At 38.5% G+C, this 20193-nt stretch overlaps 1 protein-coding gene across 1 annotated transcript in view; it reads right to left on the bottom strand.

The window, feature by feature from the left end:
- TOP6BL (TOP6B like initiator of meiotic double strand breaks) overlaps positions 1–20193 on the bottom strand; it is a 50188-nt gene that overhangs the window by 19736 nt on the left and 10259 nt on the right. The window contains exons 4-8 of the mRNA XM_081098495.1: positions 15697–15806; positions 8204–8287; positions 4132–4187; positions 3680–3751; positions 2273–2470 (exon numbers count right to left, since the gene is read on the bottom strand). Of these exons, the coding sequence (XP_080954621.1) occupies positions 2273–2470; positions 3680–3751; positions 4132–4187; positions 8204–8287; positions 15697–15806 (520 nt within the window). The remainder of the gene's footprint in view (positions 1–2272; positions 2471–3679; positions 3752–4131; positions 4188–8203; positions 8288–15696; positions 15807–20193) is intronic.

Below are 20193 nucleotides of genomic sequence, written 5' to 3'. Positions count from 1 at the left end.
ACATTGAAGATAGGTGTCAGGTATCAGAGATAGATAGATCCACAAGAATCCTCAGAAATTTATTCTGGGTTTAATGAGTATGAGCTACAGGTATAGTATTAGGACAATTAGTTATTAATTCATCCTACTCATTCAATCATAGATTTGAGTGATATGTCAGGTTAAACACCATACTAAGTTTTGGGGATACAAAGATGAATATCCAGATTTAATATCTATCTTCAAGTTATCATATTTATAGTATAAGAGAAACATGTAAAACCAGTAAACTGTAATACAATGTGATATACACAAAGGAATATTTTCCAATAAGTTTTTGAGTATATTCAGATTGACAAGGAAACTCCTTCTCACCTTCTCTAATCCTATTCTCTAAGACAAAGAAGGACAGGTCCCTGAAATGGTTTCCTTCCCACTCTCATCCTCTCTCCTACCCAGGGTTTCTCTATCTTAGCACTATTGACACTTTAAGCCAAATAATTCTTTGTTGTGTGTGGCGGAAGAAGGGCTGTATTGTGCATTGTAGAATGTTTAGCCGCACCCCTGGCCTTTACCCCTCCCTCCATTCATGACAATAAAAAATGTCTCCAGAGCCCAGCTGGCGTGGCTCAGTGATTGAGCATCAACCTATGAAACAGGAGGTCAGTTTGATTCCCAATCAGGGCATATGCCCAGATTGCAGGCTCAATCACAAGTGTGAGGCATGTAGGAGGCAGCCAATCAATGATTCTCTCTCCCTCTTCCTTCCTCTGAAAACAATAAAAATACATATATTTTTTAAAAATGTCTCCAGACATTGCCAAATGTCATCTGAAGGCAAAATTACCCAGTTAAGAACCACTGCCTACCATTTTTTGTACCCTGAACCAAGGCTAACGAGGCCATAATGTATTTTTCCTTCATTTTTGTTTCCATCTTTTTAATAGGAACACAAGGTATTGAGTGTAAAGATTAAAATTCTTACCCAGTAAGCACTGGGGCATTATGGAAAGTCACAACAGAACAAAATTGGCAGTGCCCATAAATGAAGTCTCCATCACAAATCCAAGAACATAAGCTAAGGCCAACACATTCACTGTTTAAAGCCAGGGAAGCTTTGAGATGCGGCCAACTCAGAATAAGAGTGGAGTATCTAGCTGGCCAGCTCAGTGGTTAAGTGCTGACTTATGAACCAGGAGGTCAAGGTACAATTCCTGGTCAGGGCACATGCCTGGTTGCGGATTCAATACCCGAGGCATGTAGGAGGCAGCTAATCAATGATTCTCTCTCATCATTGGTGTTTCTAACTCTTCCTCTCTCTTCCTCTCTGAAATCATTAAAAATATGTTTAAACATTTTTTAAAAAGAGTGGAGTATCTGAAGAGTCAAAATATGTGACTGTCTTTTCATTGGGTTAACCATTTACATTTAATAAGAATACTGCTATGGTTAGGTTTAAATCTACATTTTGTTATCTGTTTTCCATTTGTTCCTAGTATTCTTTTTCCTCTTTTCTATTCTTTGGATTCTATTTTGGATTGGACATATTTCATAGTTCCATTTATTCCCTTCTTTTGCTTATTAGTTATAACTGTTGTATCAACTTAGAGATTGTTTTAGGCTCTATAATATACAACTTTAACTTACCATGTCTATCTTCAAGTGATAACAATTGACACACATACAGTGTGAGAATCTTTCAACAATATCCTTTCATTTCTCTGCCCCTAATCTCCATATTCCAACAATAAACTGATCACCTCATTTTGTTGATTCCTTCCAGTAATAAGTCTCTCAGTCTCTCCTTTCCATACTCATCACACTTTTAATTCAGGCATTCAATCCCTCTTGTCCAGTTTACTTAACTTACTTACTTAGTGATTACAGACGTCTCTCTCCCATCTATCCTGTATAATGCTGCTAGAAACTCCTAAAACATTCAATGGTTTCCCACTATACAGAGAACAAAGTTCACAATCTGTAGTGTAGCATTCAATATCCACCATGTTCAACCCCAAATGACTTTTCCAGCCTCATCTCTTCCGCTTGCATCATTCCTTCCATGCTTCGGGCATATGGGAAATATGAAAGGAGTGTGGCACAGGTGGCACATTTTATAGTTTTCAGTTTCCTGGAAAAACTTTCAAGCTTGGCTTTCATACTGGATTTTTGTTTTTATACAAATCATGCTGGCTTTTACACTCAGTTTATATGCTAAAGGATTTTCTAAAATTTGGGCATAACAATTCATTTTCAAAGACAATTATATGAATTCTGTCATCAAAAGGATATGGAAACTGAAGAAATCCTATTCATCAGCTGGTTGGAAGAGACCTTTGGGCAGGGACACACAGCAGCAGCTGGAGTCAGTATCAGCTCTCCCAACAAGTCCACACCAGCCACGTCATTGGGGATGAAAAGCATTACTGGATGTCCTAGTACAGGATGGATTCTGCTGCAGAGTAACTGAGTTGTACCAAATTTTGGTCTACTGTCAAAAAACAAGGAAGACAAATTTAGCTTTTTTCCTCAAGAAATTATTTTTAAAGGTATTCAAAATTCCTTTTATAATCTCTAGCATATGCATAACCATATAACCCGCCATATCAATAACTTGCATCCCACTCAGGGAAGCACAAGCAATAGACAGAGCAGACAAATTGGCATTTCAGGAATGGTATCATGGCTCCTGCTTTCGCTGCCACTAGTGGCAGTTTTATATTCTCAAAAAATGAATTTCATCCACTAATTACTCTATGGTTCTAAGCAGACGTTTCCAAGATCATTCAGAGATCAGCGTGGCAGAAGTGGGAATGAGGAGGTTCCTTAATCACAAATAACCCTATTCTCAGATGACTGCTCCCACACATGCTTCCCCTGACGAGGTCTGAAGTTACTGTTTGATAGCAATAATAAGAAAAAATTAGGACACCTTTCTCTCCTAGAAAGAATCTAGTGAAATTTAATATTTGGTTACTTTCCAACAGTTCTTTTCTAAACACAAAAGAGTACTGAACCTTTTTCTCTCTCTAAACTAATCAAGTTGCCCAGGGAAATGTGTCTACAAGCATCGTCTCTTTCAATAAAGCTCCGATAACAAGATGTCTACCTGTAATGAATGTATGATACTTTAAGATTACTAAAGAAAGATATGGAGTGAGGGTATTGTTTTCTGCACATATTAAAGAATAAAAAATATTCTAATGGAGGTGTTCTGTCTATCCCATATTATATACCACCTCCTCCATGGATTTATTTGCAGTCTGAAGAACGTGGAGATAGGGAGAGAGATTTCCAAACCTAGGCAAAATGCTGATGCACAAACAATAATACACAAAGAATTTCTTTGTAGTCATTGTATCTATCTAGCCAAGAGTTCAAGTACCTTTTAAATTCAGCCCTCTCTTCTCATGTGTAAATAGGGTTGTAATTAGCAGGGTATGTTTTGTTTCATTTACAGGAGAAAATAAGGCATGGAAAGGAGAAAGAACATGTCCTCAGGCCATTCAGAATATATTCAAGGAGCCAGGAATAACAGTTTTCAATATAATTAGCTTAAAAGTTTTACTTTATTTTTCTTATACAGACTCTGACATCTGGCACTAAGAAATGACAAGTGAGACCATTTTTAATTTCTGCCACATTTATATTCATAATAGGAGAGTAAAACAGGGAAAGGAACAATGCTTTCCCCCTTCACCTCATATAATGCTGATAGTTTACGACAAGAGCAATTCCATTCGACAGGTTCAAAGTAGGTTCATTCTCTGCCCTGCAAAGCAATAAAAAGCTAAGCCATATCTCAAAAATTCTAATACCAATTTCCGCCTGGTACAAATTTTGGTAATATGACTTCTACCACCCCCAGAAATTACTGGAATTCAGTAACCAATTAACCAAGGGAAAATGGCAATTTTTAAATTCATTCACTCTAGTAAAAGGGAAAGACATAAAAGGTTTAGATGAATGTATTTACTTATTTTAAAAACTAATATAGAATAATAAAATATGGGGGGGGGTCTCAGAATATTAGTTTCAAAGTGAACTTGGCTTAATAAATCCAACTGTGAACCTATTGGAAATAGGACAATAATGACTGAGAAAAGCTCTAGAGCTATGGCATAAACTTAAGCCATGGATTTAAGGACTTACTCAAAGATTTCCGTGGAGAGGATACCATTCACCTTTACACTGAAATTAAATCTAATCTGTAAAATAAATGGTGTGTGAGATTTAACACGAACCAGGATAGAGATTTAAAACTTCCATACCTAAAGGAGATATTTTTTATATCACCTTTTTTTCACTTACACCATCCCTAAACATAATTAACACTTGTCTGTGTTCAAAATCTGTCTCTTAAATATATTGCATCTTAACACTACAATCCAAGCAGTCACAAATTACCAGGAAATCCTACCGTTTTGTCTTCTGTTCCCCTAATGTATCTTTTCTTCCCTTTCTTAAAGGAACTATCAATTTTCTCCCTATTATTTCCATTGTTATCATACAAGAAACATTCCACACTTATTTTCTTTGCTTTTTCTTCCCCTACCCCATCTGACATTTTTGTCCTCCCTCCAACTTATTTCACTGTCTATTTCCTACCTTCAACCTACATTTTTCTTTCTATATAACATAGTGGGTAATAAGGGACTCCAGAGCCAGACTGTGCTCAAATCCTGGCTCTGCAAGTTATTTAACCTCTGTACCATAGTTTCTTCAGCTATAAAATGGGGATGATGATAAAACCTAATTCATGAGGAATGTTGCAAGGGTTGAATGAGTATGTGCATGGAGAACACTTAGAATAGTGACTGGCAAGAAATAGCACTGAATCCTGCTGACAACAAAAAAAGTAAGAAGCCAGAAAAGTAAGAGGGAAAAAAAGGGGAAGTAATATAGCATACTTAATTGTGTGCATCTTTATAAACACATCTAACTGCAGATAATAAAAATTTTGCTCTCCCAAGTTCAAAATACTTTATCAAAATTTCCTTATCTGCTCTTACTATCTACTTATATAAAAACCATGGGTGGTGTTCATCACATCCAGAACCGCAGCGACCAAGGAAGTCAGTCCCGCAGGGGCTGTCTTGGCAATGGCTGCGCCCCCCCCCCCCCCAGCTGTTTCCCAGAGCTGTTTCCTGTAAGGGCGGGGTTTGAGGCAGGAACCCGCCCTGGGAGCGTGGAGGCATAATCTTTCTAAAGTGTGCCACGCCAGCACAGCCAAGGGTGAACCTGAGTCAGGGCAGCTGAAAGGCTTAGAAAAGACAGACAAGAGAATGAAAGCCAGGTCTCGGTGGGACGCTGCTTCTCTGAGAGACAGAGACCACGCCCACAGCCATGCCTTTATTTTATAGCAGATGCTACAAGGCAAAGTAAAGGCATGACCAAGATGTTTACAACATTCTCCTGGGTTTCAATCCTACTCAACTACATGCACCTGAACTCTATCAAGCCTACATAACTCAGGCACATGGGGCCATGTGTTCGGACCACAGGTTCAAGCTTACAACTACAGCTGTTGGCTATAACTGTGCTGGAGGGCCCTGCCCTCCAAGCTGGGACTTGCACGTGACAATGAGAGGACTGTGCCCTCTCATCAGTCCAAGGCTTGAACCTATCCAAAACACTGTAGCGGCTCCCTACAATAAAGTTTTAATTCTGTTTCTTTGTTACTAATGTTGTGGCTCCACCCCATAACAAAGAAACAATTTCCGGAGGATGAGGCCCAGGAATCAGGATTTTAAAAAGATTCCCAGGTGATTCTAATGTGCAGTCAAGGTTGAGAACCACTGCTATAGATAATACTAAAAATATATCTAAACGTGCAGTTCTTTGTCCAAAAAATGAGCATGTTCAAAAATTAAATGAAGAAAATTTGGATATACTCGATGGAGATTTTCACACATATTTGAGTGATGACTCCATTGATTCCACAGATGATGCTGAAAATTTTCCCATCGAATTTCTTAATAGTATTATTCCTTCGGGAATGCCATGTCATAAATTAAAATTGAAAGTGGGTGCAATCATCATGCTATTGAGAAATCTCAATAGCAAATGAGGTCTTTGTAATGGTACCAGATTTATTATCAAAAGATTATAACCTAACATTATTGAAGCTGACGTATTAACAGGATCTGCAGAGGGAGAGACTATTCTAATTCCAATAATTAATTTGTCCCCATCTGACACTGGCCTCCCATTTAAATTGATTCGACGACGGTTTTCCATGATGCCAGCATTTGTGATGACTATTAATAAATCACAAGGACAAACTCTAGACAAAGTAGGCATATTCCTACCTGAACTCGTTTTTGCACATGGTCAGTTATATGTTGCTTTCTCTCAAGTTTGAAGAGCGTGTGATGTTACAGTTAAAGTTCTAAGTACTTCATCACAAGGGAAATTAGTCAAGCACTCTGAAAGTGTTTTCACTCTTAATGTGGTGTACAGGGAGATATTAGAATAAGTTTAATCACTTTATCAGTCATTGTTTGCATCACTGTTGTTTTCATATCATGTTTTCGTTGTTTTGATATCATGTTTTTGTTGTTTTTATATCATGCCTCTGTTATTGTTATATCCTTTTGTTACTGTTTATTTATTAATAAATTTATATATTATTTTCATATACATTTTACTAATTTCCTTTAATCTCTCACACTTCTATTATAGAGAAAGAGCAAATAGCCAATATTAAAATATCTCTGCTAATTAATTCCCTTTTTAAAAAAATATATTTTATTGATTTTTTTACAGAGAGGAAGGGAGAAGGATAGAGTTAGAAATATCAATGAGAGAGAAACATCGATCAGCTGCCTCCTGCACACTCCCAACTGGGGATGTGCCCTCAACCAAGGTACATGCCCTTGACTGGAATTGAGCCTGGGACCCTTTATTCCGCAGGCTGATGCTCTATCCACTGAGCCAAACTGGTTAGGGCAATTAATTCCCTTTTAATGTGCACGAATTTCATGAACTGGGCTACTAGTCACTTTAGAAAAGCCAGGTTTAACAAAAAAGAATGAAACACAGAGGAGTGGAAAGAAGTACCCAAATTGATACAATAAAACAGTAAAGAAGCTCCTGGCCAGTTTTGATGGATGATTAGAGCCTCAGCCTAAGGACCAAAGAGTCTCAGATTCGATTCTCCGTCAAGGGCACACAACTGGGTTGTGTGTTCGCTCCCCACCTTCAGTAGGGGCGCATGTGGGAGGCAACCAGTCAATGCATCTCTCACATCTATGTTTCTCTCTCTTTTCTCTTCTCTCCTCTTCTCTCTGTCTCTCTCTCTCTCTCTCTCTCTCCCTCCCTCCCTCCCTCCCTCCCCCCCTCTCTCAGAAAAAGCAATGGAAAAATATCTTCTGGTGAGGATTAACAACAACAAAAAAGTAAAGAAATAAGAATAAGAATCCAAAAGAGAATCTCTCTGTATCCAAGGGCTCCCAACTATGTCACATCACCAACATCAAGATTGCCTTAGGGACACAGAAACCAAATCAATTCAATATTAAAAGTTGTAATCATGTCTTTAAAAGAAAGAGAATCAACTAGGTCCTTCCATGTTTTACAGAGTAGAGGTCTCTTGAAAACATGACTTAGCCCTAGTCGATTTGGCTCAGTGGATAGAGTGTCGGCACGCAGTCTGAAGGATTGTGGCTTCAATTCCAGTCATACCTCAGTTGCAGGCTCAGTCCTCAGCCCTAGTTGGGGCTCGTGTGGGAGGCAACAAATTGATGTGTCTCTCTCACATCGATGTTTCTTTCTTTCTCTCTCTCTCTCTCCCTCTCTCTCCCTCTCTCTCTCTGCCTCTCCCTTCCCTTCCACTTTCTCTAAAAAAATAAATCAATGGAAAAATATCTTCAGATAAGGATTAACAAACAAACAAAACAACAGCCGAAACCGGTTTGGCTCAGTGGATAGAGCATCGGCCTGTGGACTGAAAGGTCCCGGGTTCGATTCCGGTCAGGAGCATGTACCTGGGTTGCGGGCATATCCCCAGTAGGAGATGTGCAGGAGGCAGCTGATCGATGTTTCTCTCTCATCGATGTTTCTGGCTCTCTATCTCTCTCCCTTCCTCTCTGTGGAAAATCAATAAAATATATTAAAAAAAAAATTTTAAAACAACAACAACAAAGAACAAAATAAAATAAAATACTAAAAAATACACATGACTTAAATAAGAGAATCTTTATTGTGCAAAATAACAGCTTACCTTAGGGTGCACCATGACAATTTTGCGTAAAAAATTCTTTATAAGCAGACTATCTGTCATCAAAGTTCTTGGCTTTTCATCAACCTGTAACAACACAACAAAACATCCACCACTTATACACAAACTCAAAAGCATAAATGAATCAAATTATGATATTGCTTCCTATAAAAATAACACCTCAGAAAGCTTTTCAGACATTCAAGGGGAAACATCTTTGGGTCTTAGAATTAGACACAAAAGGGAATCTAATAGCCATCACTTCTTAGGTTAAAGTACTTATTTTATGGACCTTCAGGAGACACATGAACAATGATTATAGTAAAACCCACAATATCAAAATTACCTTCAGGAACAAATTTAAAAGTAATTTAAAGTAATTCAGAATGAACCTGAGAAAAACAACGTTTGTATTAAGAATATGAGTGAAGCCTGGCTGGCGTGGCTCTGTGGTTGAGCTTCTACCCATGAACCAAGAGGTCACTGGATCGATTCTTGGTCAGGCACATGCCTGGGTTTCAGGCTTGATCCCTAGTAAAGGGCATGCAGGAGGCAGCTGATAGATATTTCTAGCTCTCTATCACTCTCCCTTCCTCTCTCTAAAATCAATTTTAAGCTGTAACCGGTTTGGCTCAGTGGATAGAGCGTCAGCCTGCGAACTGAAAGGTTCCAGGTTCGATTCCGGTCAAGGGCATGTACCTTGGTTGTGGGCACATCCCCAGTAGGGGGTGTGCAGGAGGCAGCTGACCGATGTTTCTCATCGATGTTTCTAACTCTCTATCCCTCTCCCTTCCTCTCTGTAAAAAATCAATAAATATATTTTAAAAATAAAATACAATCAATTTTAAAAAACATATATAAAAAATTACTTAAGTGACCATGGATAAAAAAATCACTTAACTGCTCTGGACCTTATTTCCTAATCTGCAAAAGAGGGGTAATACCCTTTTACCTCACAGAACTGTTTTAAGGATCAAATAATCTGAAAAAAATATATATATAGAACCCTAATATGCAAAATATAAAACCCTAATATGCAAATAGACCAAATGGCGGAATAACTGAACAACTGGTCGCTATGATGTGCACTGACCACCAGGGGGCGCACACGGAACATGGCAGATGTTGGCAGCAGGCAACAGAGTGTGGAACATGGCGGGTGTCGGCCATGGTGGGATGGTGGAGCAGGTGAGCAGGGGTGCCTGACCAAGGCAGGGTGCTGGTTGCTGTCATCAGGGTGAGCCTCTGGTGATTACTGAAAATTCTTTGCTCCTGTGTGCCACGATCCTGCCTGATGCACCTGCTGCTGGCACCAGCCCGATCGCTCAGCTCCATCAGTGGGTGCAAGCTGTGGCTGCCAGCCCCAATCGCCCCTGAGGGCTTCTCCACCTTCCCCTGCTCCTGAGGGGTAATCGGGGCAGCAGCTGTCGTTCGCACCTGCTGCTGGTGCCAGCCCCAATCACTCTATGATGTCAGCGGGTGTGAGCGGGCCAGCACTGTCAGCACATAGGAATGGTGGGAACGGGGCTGCCTGCTGGTAGAGAGGGGACCGGGGGCCACGGTGGGAGGGGCCAGGCAGGGGTACGGAGGATGGGCCAAGACCCACCCTTGTGCCCACCACGCCCTTGCAGCCCACAGTTCCTTTTAAGGTGCACGATTTCGTGCACTGGGCCCCTAGTATGTTATACATGGTAATAATAATAATAGATACCACTTGTTGAATGACTACTAAATGGCAAGCATTGTGCAGGTGCTATATACACATTATCTCCCAGCAATCCTGGAGGTAGGTATTACTATTCCTTCTTTGTAGATTTAAAACAAAAACTGAGGCTCAGAGAAGTTAAGTAACTTGCCTAAGGTCACTAAACTGTTCAGTGTTAGAGCCAGAATTTGATCCTTAATCTATCTAAAACAAATTTGGCCATGCTCTTTCCAATATACCCTGACACATCCTTATAAATATAGTAAGATTTACCATCCAATGAAGGCTTTCTCTATTCCAGAAATAATGCTAAAGTATCTTATTTATATTACCTATAACCAATATTTTCAGGATGAAAAAAGTGGGGCTCAAAGAAGTTAAAACTTTTGCAAGCATACCTAATCTGGCTCCAAAGCTTTAGTATTAACCACTTTCCTATATTAACTCACTATTTTTAATATTGTGTCCCTAAAACCAAAATTGGAGAGTGTCCCCTGGAAAAGGGGGAAGTCTAGAATAAGAAGAAGAAGAAATAGAGTCAGAATTAGTAAGTTCTTATTGGTGGCTCAGAGAATACAGAGCCATGTACTGGGAACATAGTAAAGGAAAAAAAAGGTCCAATCTCAAAATCTCATAATAAAGAGAAACATGCAAATATTTAATAAAGGATAAATTATAACACCTTTTATAAATACACTGAAAAAAAGCTCAAGAACTGTGTGATGGGTTGGGGATAATTAGAAAAAAATTAGAAAAAAGGGGTTATAATTATTAGAAAAATTTGGAAACCAATCTACAATTATTCATACACATAAATAGTGGTAATTAAATGGTAACTGCAGCACACATCATAGTCACATCCTTCATTTAAAATTTTTTATTATAAAATGTTCAAACAGTAGGAAAGCAATGATCTCTTAAAAGCATTTTCTGTACTTAACACTTCAAAACAACTTCTTGGAACAGTTTCAAACTTCTGTAACCTTGGTGATTATAGGGCGTGTCATAGAAAGCACTAATTATATCTAGCAAATACATGAAAGTTCCTTGAGCAGCTACCAGAGAGGAGCTACAATTAATAATGATGAGAGCTACCATTTAATGAACACCTGCTAGATGACAAGCCGTTTATATGCAAGCAGAAAACACCCCCACCTTATTGATGATAATGAAACTAAATAAACTAATTAGTCTGTCCAAGGTAACATATAGCTCGTTAAGTGGCAGAATTGGTATTCAAACCTAGATCTGATTATCTCCAAACCCAACATTCCACTATGCAATGCTGCCTCTCCAAAGAATGTTCATTTTCTATGCATATAGCTATCTGAATCAGATATTGCATAATCTGCCATTATTTTTTATGGATTTTGGCAGGCAATGCTTATGCATGACTACTGAATATATGTATTTATTCACTAATAAAACACTTAATGTTGCTTATTATGCACCTAGGCCTACAGAGATAAAACAATCTCAATTTGAAGAGTTCACAGTAAGTACAAAAGACATACAAATAAATAACTTTATGACAACATAAAAAGTTTTATGATTTAAATATATAAAAAGATGCTAAAGAAATACAAGAAGGACTGGCACCTAATCCAGACGAGAAGATAAAGAGACCTAAGGTCAGGTCAACAGAGGACAGTTAACATAAAGCAAATAGCTTCTTTTAAGATCTCATAAATTATTGAGACAAAGAGAGACAGAGATGGCCAGGCAGACAGGCACACTTTGACTGACTGCAAATTCTTTTATGGCCTTTTATAATTGTGTGTTAGAAACCCAGTACCCCAGCCTGACATACCTACAGAAGCAGTGAATTTACTTAAGTGCTCTTAGTAAAAAACATATGCTGCCACCCCTTGGCAGCAGAAACCACCATTGAATTATATGTTTCAGCCTTTACATTTAAATACAAGTCTAATTATATGATAGAATATGGGAGCTGTTTTATATTTTGAAACCTGAACTTATGCAGTCATGGGACCTATATGACTTTCTAGAAGAGTCAATCAGTGTCTCTTGTCTTTAAATAGACAATAGGTAAATACATAAATATGTATATATATATTAATATGTGTGTATATATATATATAAAGTCTACCCATTTTTTTCATTTAGTATTATAGCAAAATATAAATATCCTATCTAATAATAGACAAACAGGGTAATTGATCATACCTTCACTACGTCTCCCATTGGCCAATCAGCATGATATGCAAATTAACCACCAACAAAGATGGCGGTTAATTTGCATACATAGGCTCCAAGCAGCGAAGCCCGAAGACTGAAGGTGAGCCGGAGCCGCGAAGATGGAAGGCAGCTCCAGCTGGGGCTGCAAAGATGGAGGATGGAAGGCGGCTCCGACTGGAGAGAAGGCCTGGGTCTTGGATGCCAGAGGAAAACCGGTGCAGGAAGCCAGAAGGGAAGGCCTATTGCACGAATCTCTTTGTGCAACAGGCCTCTAGTATATAAATAAATATAAAAATGGGTAAAGATGTCAAGAAAATCCTGTAAAATCAAATTTTGTTTGTTACCCAGCCTAATAGACCTCAAGATGCAGTACTGACTCAGCATAACCAAAAACCCCACCTCTCTTCTAAATGAAGCTTTTCTCAGTCTTTCCTGAGATTAGCAATTCTCTCATGCCCAAAGCAGATTCTTTATTACTAGAGGCCTGGTGCACAAAATTCGTGCACTCAGGGAGGGGCAGGTCCCTCAGCCCGGATTGTAAGAAGGTGCAGGCCAGGCCGAGGGACCCCACTGGTGCACGATTGGGGCCAAGGAGGGACGTAGGAGGTTGGCCAGTCAGGGAGGGACTGTGAGAGGGCTCCAGGGCATGTCCAGCCCATCTCATTCAATCCCATCACCCGGACCCCAGCAGCAAGCTAGTATCTGCCCCCTGATGGTCAGTGCATGTCACAGTGAGCAATTGAGCAGCTTTAGCATATCATTAGCATATTACACTTTGACTGGTTGAATGGACAACTGGATGACCAGACACTTAGCATATTAGGCTTTTATTATATAGGATAGCTTTTTCATGGATGTCTGCCATGAACCTTGCTACTTGACCCTTCTCCCCAATTGAGGTATATGAAATCTTTCACAATCTCCTCTCTTTCTCCTCTTACTATCTTCAAATACCTTTATTATTTTTTAATCCACCTGAGGGTATTTTCCAATTTATTTTTAAAGAGAATGGAAGAGAGAAAGACAGACATAAATACTGATGTGAGAGAAACACATTCACTGGTTGCCTTTGGGAGGAACCCAGACTGGGGAGGAGCCTGCAACTGAGGTACAAGTATGTGCCCATGACAGAAATCAAACTCTGGACCCTTCAGTCCGTAGGCTGACACTCTATCCATGGAGCCAAACTGGCTAGGGCTTCAAATACCTTTAAATAGCTGCCCAGTACCAGAGACAATGGAACAAATGCTTTCAGGAAATCCTTATTCCTCTGAGGTTATATTTCTCTTTTACAAACTCTCTCCATCAATCACCAGCTGACTGCTGAGCACTAAACTCACAGTTTTCCTCTGCACTTCAAGTCCTGCCATCATTTTAGCTGATTTCCACATCCAAGTAGTTGACCAGTCCAAGCAACAATTTAAGTCTCACAATTCCCTGGCCCCTTCAACTTCAATAATCTTGACTTACACTCATTTCCAGACATACATTTCCATAGTCATAGCTTGAAACCGTACCATTCTGGAAACCTTAAAATGAAATATTCCATTTTTTAAAATATATTTTATTGATGTTTTACATAGAGGAAGGGAGATAGAGTTAGAAACATCGATGAGAAACATCGATCAACTGCCTCTTGCACACCTCCTACTGGGGATGTGCCCGCAACCAAGGTACATGCCCTTGACCGGAATTGAACCTGGGACCCTTCAGTCCACAGGCCGATGCTCTATCCACTGAGCCAAACCGGTTAGGGCTGAAATGTTCCATTTTTATGGGAAAAGGTATATACCAAGTTGTTAATAGTGGCTACCTTGATTAAGTCAAATTATTTGTGCTCTAAATGCTCACTTTTTCTTGTGGGAAACACTGCTTTTGTCATAAGGAGAAAAAACACACCCAAGAGAAACTTTATTACTCTGATGACAACTTCTTATTCTTTTAAGTCTCTAAACCCCTTATAGTCAGAATATCTGTTTTTCAGCCTCATCAAGGCCTAGATCTTGACCCCTTCCCACTGGGTTAGGTACCTTTCCTCTATGCAATCATAGCATTCAGTGCTTACTTCTATCATGATGCATATTACACTGTATTGTAATTACCTGTTTATCTTTTCCTTTAGATTCCAAGTGCCTTGGGATCAAGTAACATGTTTTGGAATTATGTACCTTCAATATCTAGCACAGTGAGACCAACTTGAACAAAAACAGGTTTCTGAATGAATAAATACTGGAACAGCATTGATCAATGAGTAAGGCTTGTTCAAATTCTGTCACTTAAGTTTTGTAGGACCTTAAGAAAGTCAAATTCTGTGAATCTCAGTTTTCTTACCTATAAAGTGGGGTGATAATCCTTGTCCTATCCACTTCATAGAGTACCAGGAGGCTTAATATAAAAATGTTAGGATTGTTCAGACTGACTAAAACACGTGATCTCCTTTTCTAGAACTGCTTTCCTTGGTTCACTGGCATCAGCTATTTTATTGCTATTTGACATTAATAGTTTCAGAGCTGACTAACCATTAATTGCTCCAGATTGTTTACCCTTCAGTTCCCCTAAAGAAGATAAGGCACAGTCAGGGATATTTGTTGTCCTGATACCATACCCATTCCTTTTAGAAGCATACAATTGTTCAAACATGTAGAAAGGCCCCGCAAGTGCTTTTTTGGGAGAATGTTTACGGTACTCTAATTCTTTATGTCTCCACCAACTCAAAGGAAGGAAAGGGGAACTTACCTGCCCAATAGGAATCACTGGCATTTTTAAAGTATTCCAAAGCCCAGGCCACACCTGTTATGAACTGAATTGTGTCGCCCCCAAAATTCATATATTGAAGCCTAGCCCTTCAAGTGACGGTGACTGTATTCAGAGGTAGTACCTTAAAGATGTAATTAAGCATAAATGAGGTCATAAGGGCAAGGCGCTAATTTGATAGAGCTGGTGTCCTTATAAGAAGAGGAAGAGCCCTAGCCAGTTTGCTCAATGGATAGAGCGTTGGCCTGTGGAATGAAGGGTCCCAGTCAAGGGCATGTGCTGGGGCTGCAGGCTCCATACTCAGTAGGGGGCATGCAGGAGGCAACCAGCCAATCACTGATTCTCTCTCATCATTGATGTTTCTATCTCTCTCCCTCTCCCTTCCTCTCTAAAATCAATAAAAATACATTTAAAAAAATAAATTCAGAAGAGGAAGAGATACCAGACAGCTCTCTCCAGATATGTGAAGAAACAGTGACAAGGCACTTTGATCTTGGACTTCTAGCCTCCAGAAGTATAAGAAAATAAATTTCTGTTCACCTAAAGAACTCAACTTTAAGCCACCCAATCTCTGGTATTTTTTATAACAGCACAAGCAGACTAATCCAACATCTTAGACCAATTAAATCAGTACCTTTTGGAGTGGGACACAAATATTAATATTTTGGAAGCTCCTAGATGATTTAAAATTTGTGCAGGAAAGTTTGGGAATTAATGCCTTATTTCATTTCAAGTTTGAACTGTGATGCACCTAAGCTTTTCTTTCCTGTTACTAGATTTGTATAAAAAAGAACCAAATAACAATGATTTATAGAACCACAAAAAAAAAAAAACCTGCCTCAAAAGTCATCTGGAAAGGTGTTACCCTTGAAATATCCTGAGAATAGCTGACTTCCTCTGAAGTCCAATTCAGTTTTGCAGAGGATCCAGGCAGTATAGATTGCATTTCTGTGTGAGAAGAAATGGTGACAAAATAGAACAAACAGTTTGGACAAGCACCAGAATTTCTGGAATTGTTTATTAAACTTAAGAGCCAAGAAGGCTTTTCCCTGATGAAAAGATTATCTGCAAAATTCAAAATATGACTGGAAATAGCTATGCATCAACAAATTGCTTGAACATTTAGAATTACATTATGGGGTTAAGACATTTAATCTCATGTTTTCAATTTTTCACATTTGCTAAATCATTTGTATTTTCAGTTACTTTCCACAAGGTCATATCCAATGCCAGAAATCTTCAGAGTTCTATCTGATATTCTTGAATTTTTTAAATAAATTCATTATTTAATAAACACAAATCCAGCAAGTGAGCTTATTTAGAACCAAAAGTGGAAAAATTCAAGAATGACCCTCTCAGCCACCTACTAATATATTGTTACTTAATAAGGTACTTTTTAACAAAGAAAAACAAATCTTGCTACTTTAATTCATAAATTAACCACATGGTGCATTTACATGTGTTGACTCAATTATATTTCCACAAGGCATCAGTGAGTCCTGGGTCATCAACAAAGAGTACCTCAAAGTATGCACAAACTCTTCTTCCTTTCCGTACCCTGACACTCATATTACAAAAAGAAAAAACAAATTTCCCATTTTATAAAATGCCATCCTTATTTCATCTCTATAGTAGTATTATAAAGAACTAACTATAAATATAGATATCTCAGTTTCCACAAGTTCTACTTTGTAAGTGAGGTTGACAATAATGTTATATAAGAACTCAACTTTAAGAATGTAATAATAGCCCGGCCGGCATGGCTCAGTGGTTGAGTGTTATCCTATGAACCAGGAGGCCATGGTTCGATTCCCTGTCAGGGCAAATGCCCAAGTTGGAGCTTCACCCCCATTAGGGGGTGTGCAGGAGGCAGCCCAATCAATGATCCTCTCTCATCATTGATGTTTCTCTCTGTCCTCCCTTCCTCTCTGAAATCAATATATATTTTTAAAAATATAACAACAAAATATATCCCCAAACACCACAACTTTTTCCTAAAGCATTCATACTATATATCTAATAAAATTTTAATCATCTCAAAAAGTATGGATATTAACCCAGCCAGTGTGTCTTAGTGGTTGAGTGTCAACTTTCAACCAGGAGGTCACAGTCCAATTCCCTATCAGGGCACATGCCCAGGTTGCAGGCTCGATCCTCAGGGTGGTGTGTGCAGGAGGAGCTGATCAATGATTTTCTCTCATCATTGGTGTTCCTATCTCTCTCTCCTCCCATTTTGAAATCAATAAAAATATATTTTTAAAAAATTTTAAAGGACTTTACCAAGATCAAGTTCTATCAATCTTAATGGGTAATATTTTCTTGCCATTAGTGTGCTTTTCAAATATAATTCAGTCACAAAGCCCAGGATAATATGGTAACAAGGTTATGCTACACTGAAGTTTAATGAACTTGGCACTGAACCAGGATACCTTACGTCAATCTTTACCACTTACGGACTTTCCGACCTAAGGCAACCCCTTTTTTTCTGTGAATTGGTAACCTTTCTGTGAAATAAAAAAAATATTGTTCCATTGTTCCCGAATCCTATTTCTCTTTGAAGGAGTAATACAGCAGGATGGGGAAAACATGTAGATGTGTGAAAAAAAGGCTTGTCAATAACTTTGAATTCTCCAGAAATCTTAATAACAATCCTATATAATAAAAGCCTATATAATAAAAGTGTCCGAATGTTCGACCATTTAACCAGTCGCTATGACACTCACTGACCACCAGGGGGAAGACGCTCCGACTGGTAGGTTAGCTTGCTGCTGGGGTTTGGCCGATCGGGACTGGGCGAGATGGGCCGGACATGACCTGGAGCCCTCCTGTGGTCCCTCCCCAGCCCCCAGATCATGCATCAATGGGATCCCTCAGCTTGGCCTGCGCCCTCTCACAATCTGGGACCTCTTGGGGGATGTCAGAGAGCCGGTTTTGGCCCAATCCCCGCAGGCCAGGCCGAGGGACCCCACCAGTGCACGGATCCGTGCACCAGGCCTCTAGCTTTAAATAAAATATGTGGTTATTTGGGAGGGAAATCAATTTCAGTTGCCTTATCCCATACATGCATACATACACACACACACACAGAATCAAGATGACTGACAAAAGAATTAAATAAAAGCCTCCTATTTCAAGATAAGTTAAGCATATATTGAAATCTCATCTTCCCATTCAAACATATGATAAAACAAATATTTTTAAATTTTAATAAATATACAGTCATAGTAAGAAAAACAGAAGTGAGAAATCTTTATAGACCAGACATGGAAAGGTATTCCCTCATCTTCTGGAAGAAAAAAGAGAGGGATTCCACAATGGTAAGTAAGGACCAACGATGCACCATATTTGGGGTCTGTACTAAGAAAAAACAATAGGGCTAATAATGTGACACATATAAGTTTAAGAGCAAGAGCCACACAGGCCATACACAGGAGATCTGATAACCAAAACAAAAACAAAGACCAGACATGTGCTGCCTGCTTACCTGAGGGTTGGTTAAAGCCAAGTAATGATAGTAGCAGCATCAATGATGTAGAATGAGGGCTATAAAGCCATGTCATATAAGTGGGGATGGGACTCAGAATTATATAATCTATTAAGATGCAAGAGCTTTGTATCTTGACCCCCACAAGCAAAGTTTAATCTTACAATATACAATTAACAGTTGAAAGCAAAAATAATAACACTGTAAGGCAGAAATTATGACATTTGAAAATGCCCAAAACAGAGCAAAGAAAAATAGTTTTGACAAAATTGTCATAATTTAAAGATGCTTTGATTGTCTATATCAGTGATGGCGAACCTTTTGAGCTCGGCATGTCAGCATTTTGAAAAACCCTAACTTAACTCTGGTGCCGTATCACATATAGAAATTTTTTGATATTTGCAACCATAGTAAAACAAAGACTTACATTTTTGATATTTATTTTATATATTTAAATGCCATTTAACAAAGATAAATCAACCAAAAAAATGAGTTCGCGTGTCACCTCTGACACGCATGTCATAAGTTCGCCGTCACTGGTCTATATAGAGGATCCAAGAGAATCTACAGATAAACAATCAAAATTAAAAATGAATACCATTTGTAATAGCAACAAAAACTATAATAGGAATAAATATAACAAAATTCACATAAAATCTTGAACATTTCTCAATAGTGAGGTATGATTAGATAACCTTAATAAGGAAAGGAGTAAAGAAATATTAAGGAAGCAAAAGAAGAAAAATTCATTTATTTTAACTTATTTGATCTTCACTTAATCGTCTCTTTATAAAATCTTGTCATGTGTTATGCAAATCTGGCAGTAAGAGGCTATTTAGAACATATCAAAAGCCTGAAGACTAAGTATGGATTTACAGGGTAACCAATGACCTGTGAGTCCACAAACTCTTCTTTACTTTTAAATATGAAGCTGAAATAAATCTCAGTTTCCCCGTCTCTGAAACAGAAATGGTGATAATACTTAAGTCTGACCTACCTCATTCAAGAATGAATGAGATCATATCTACAAAATGAACTCCTGATGGAAAAAGTGTTAGATATGTATTGCACTTAGAGTTGTTGACCTTGGAAGATATAAAATTCTATCTTTTTAATCTTTGAATATGAGGATCTCAGATTTAAAAATTAAAAGTAAGTCAGACATCCAAGAGTTCACTGTTGTGAGTTTCTCACTCAATGTTGAGCAAGCCTGGACCTGTCAATCTAATGTACAAAAAGCACCACTCCTCACTTCCTTTCCCAACAAATTAACAAAGACTACAAACAAAACTAAACTTTTTAAAAATAGCCTCCGTGATGCCAAAAGGGTGAAGTACAGGATAAAAGCTATAACTGAACTATCATTACCATATAACCATATGTCAACAGCAAAGCTATCTCCCCTATTTACAAGGGCTGTTAATTCTTATTAGTGTTTTGAATAATAATAATAAAAAAAAGCCATACATTTTCTGATTTGGGACAAACACTAGAATATTTTTTAAAATGAATGCCAAGCTGCATTTTAGTAGAGTTAAATTATGCCAATAAATATGGGAATGAGGAGATATTTATTTTTTTTTTATTTTTAAAACATATTTTTATTGATTTCAGAGAGGAAGGGAGAGGGGAGAGAAAGACAGAAACATCAATGATGAGAGAGAATCACTGATTGGTTGCCCCCTGCACGTCCCCTACTAGGGCACATACCTGCAACCTGGGCATGTGCCCTTAACCAAAATCAAACCTGGGACCCTTCAGGACAATGCTCTATCCACTGAGCCAAACCGGCTAGGGTTTGAGGAGATATTTAAAAAGATAAATGTGGTGACTTGGGGGGAGGGGTGTGGA

Source organism: Myotis nattereri (assembly GCF_964212035.1).
Source record: "Myotis nattereri genome assembly, chromosome: 9".
Classification (NCBI taxonomy): Eukaryota; Metazoa; Chordata; class Mammalia; order Chiroptera; family Vespertilionidae; genus Myotis; species Myotis nattereri.
This window is presented reverse-complemented; position numbering and strand designations above follow the sequence as displayed.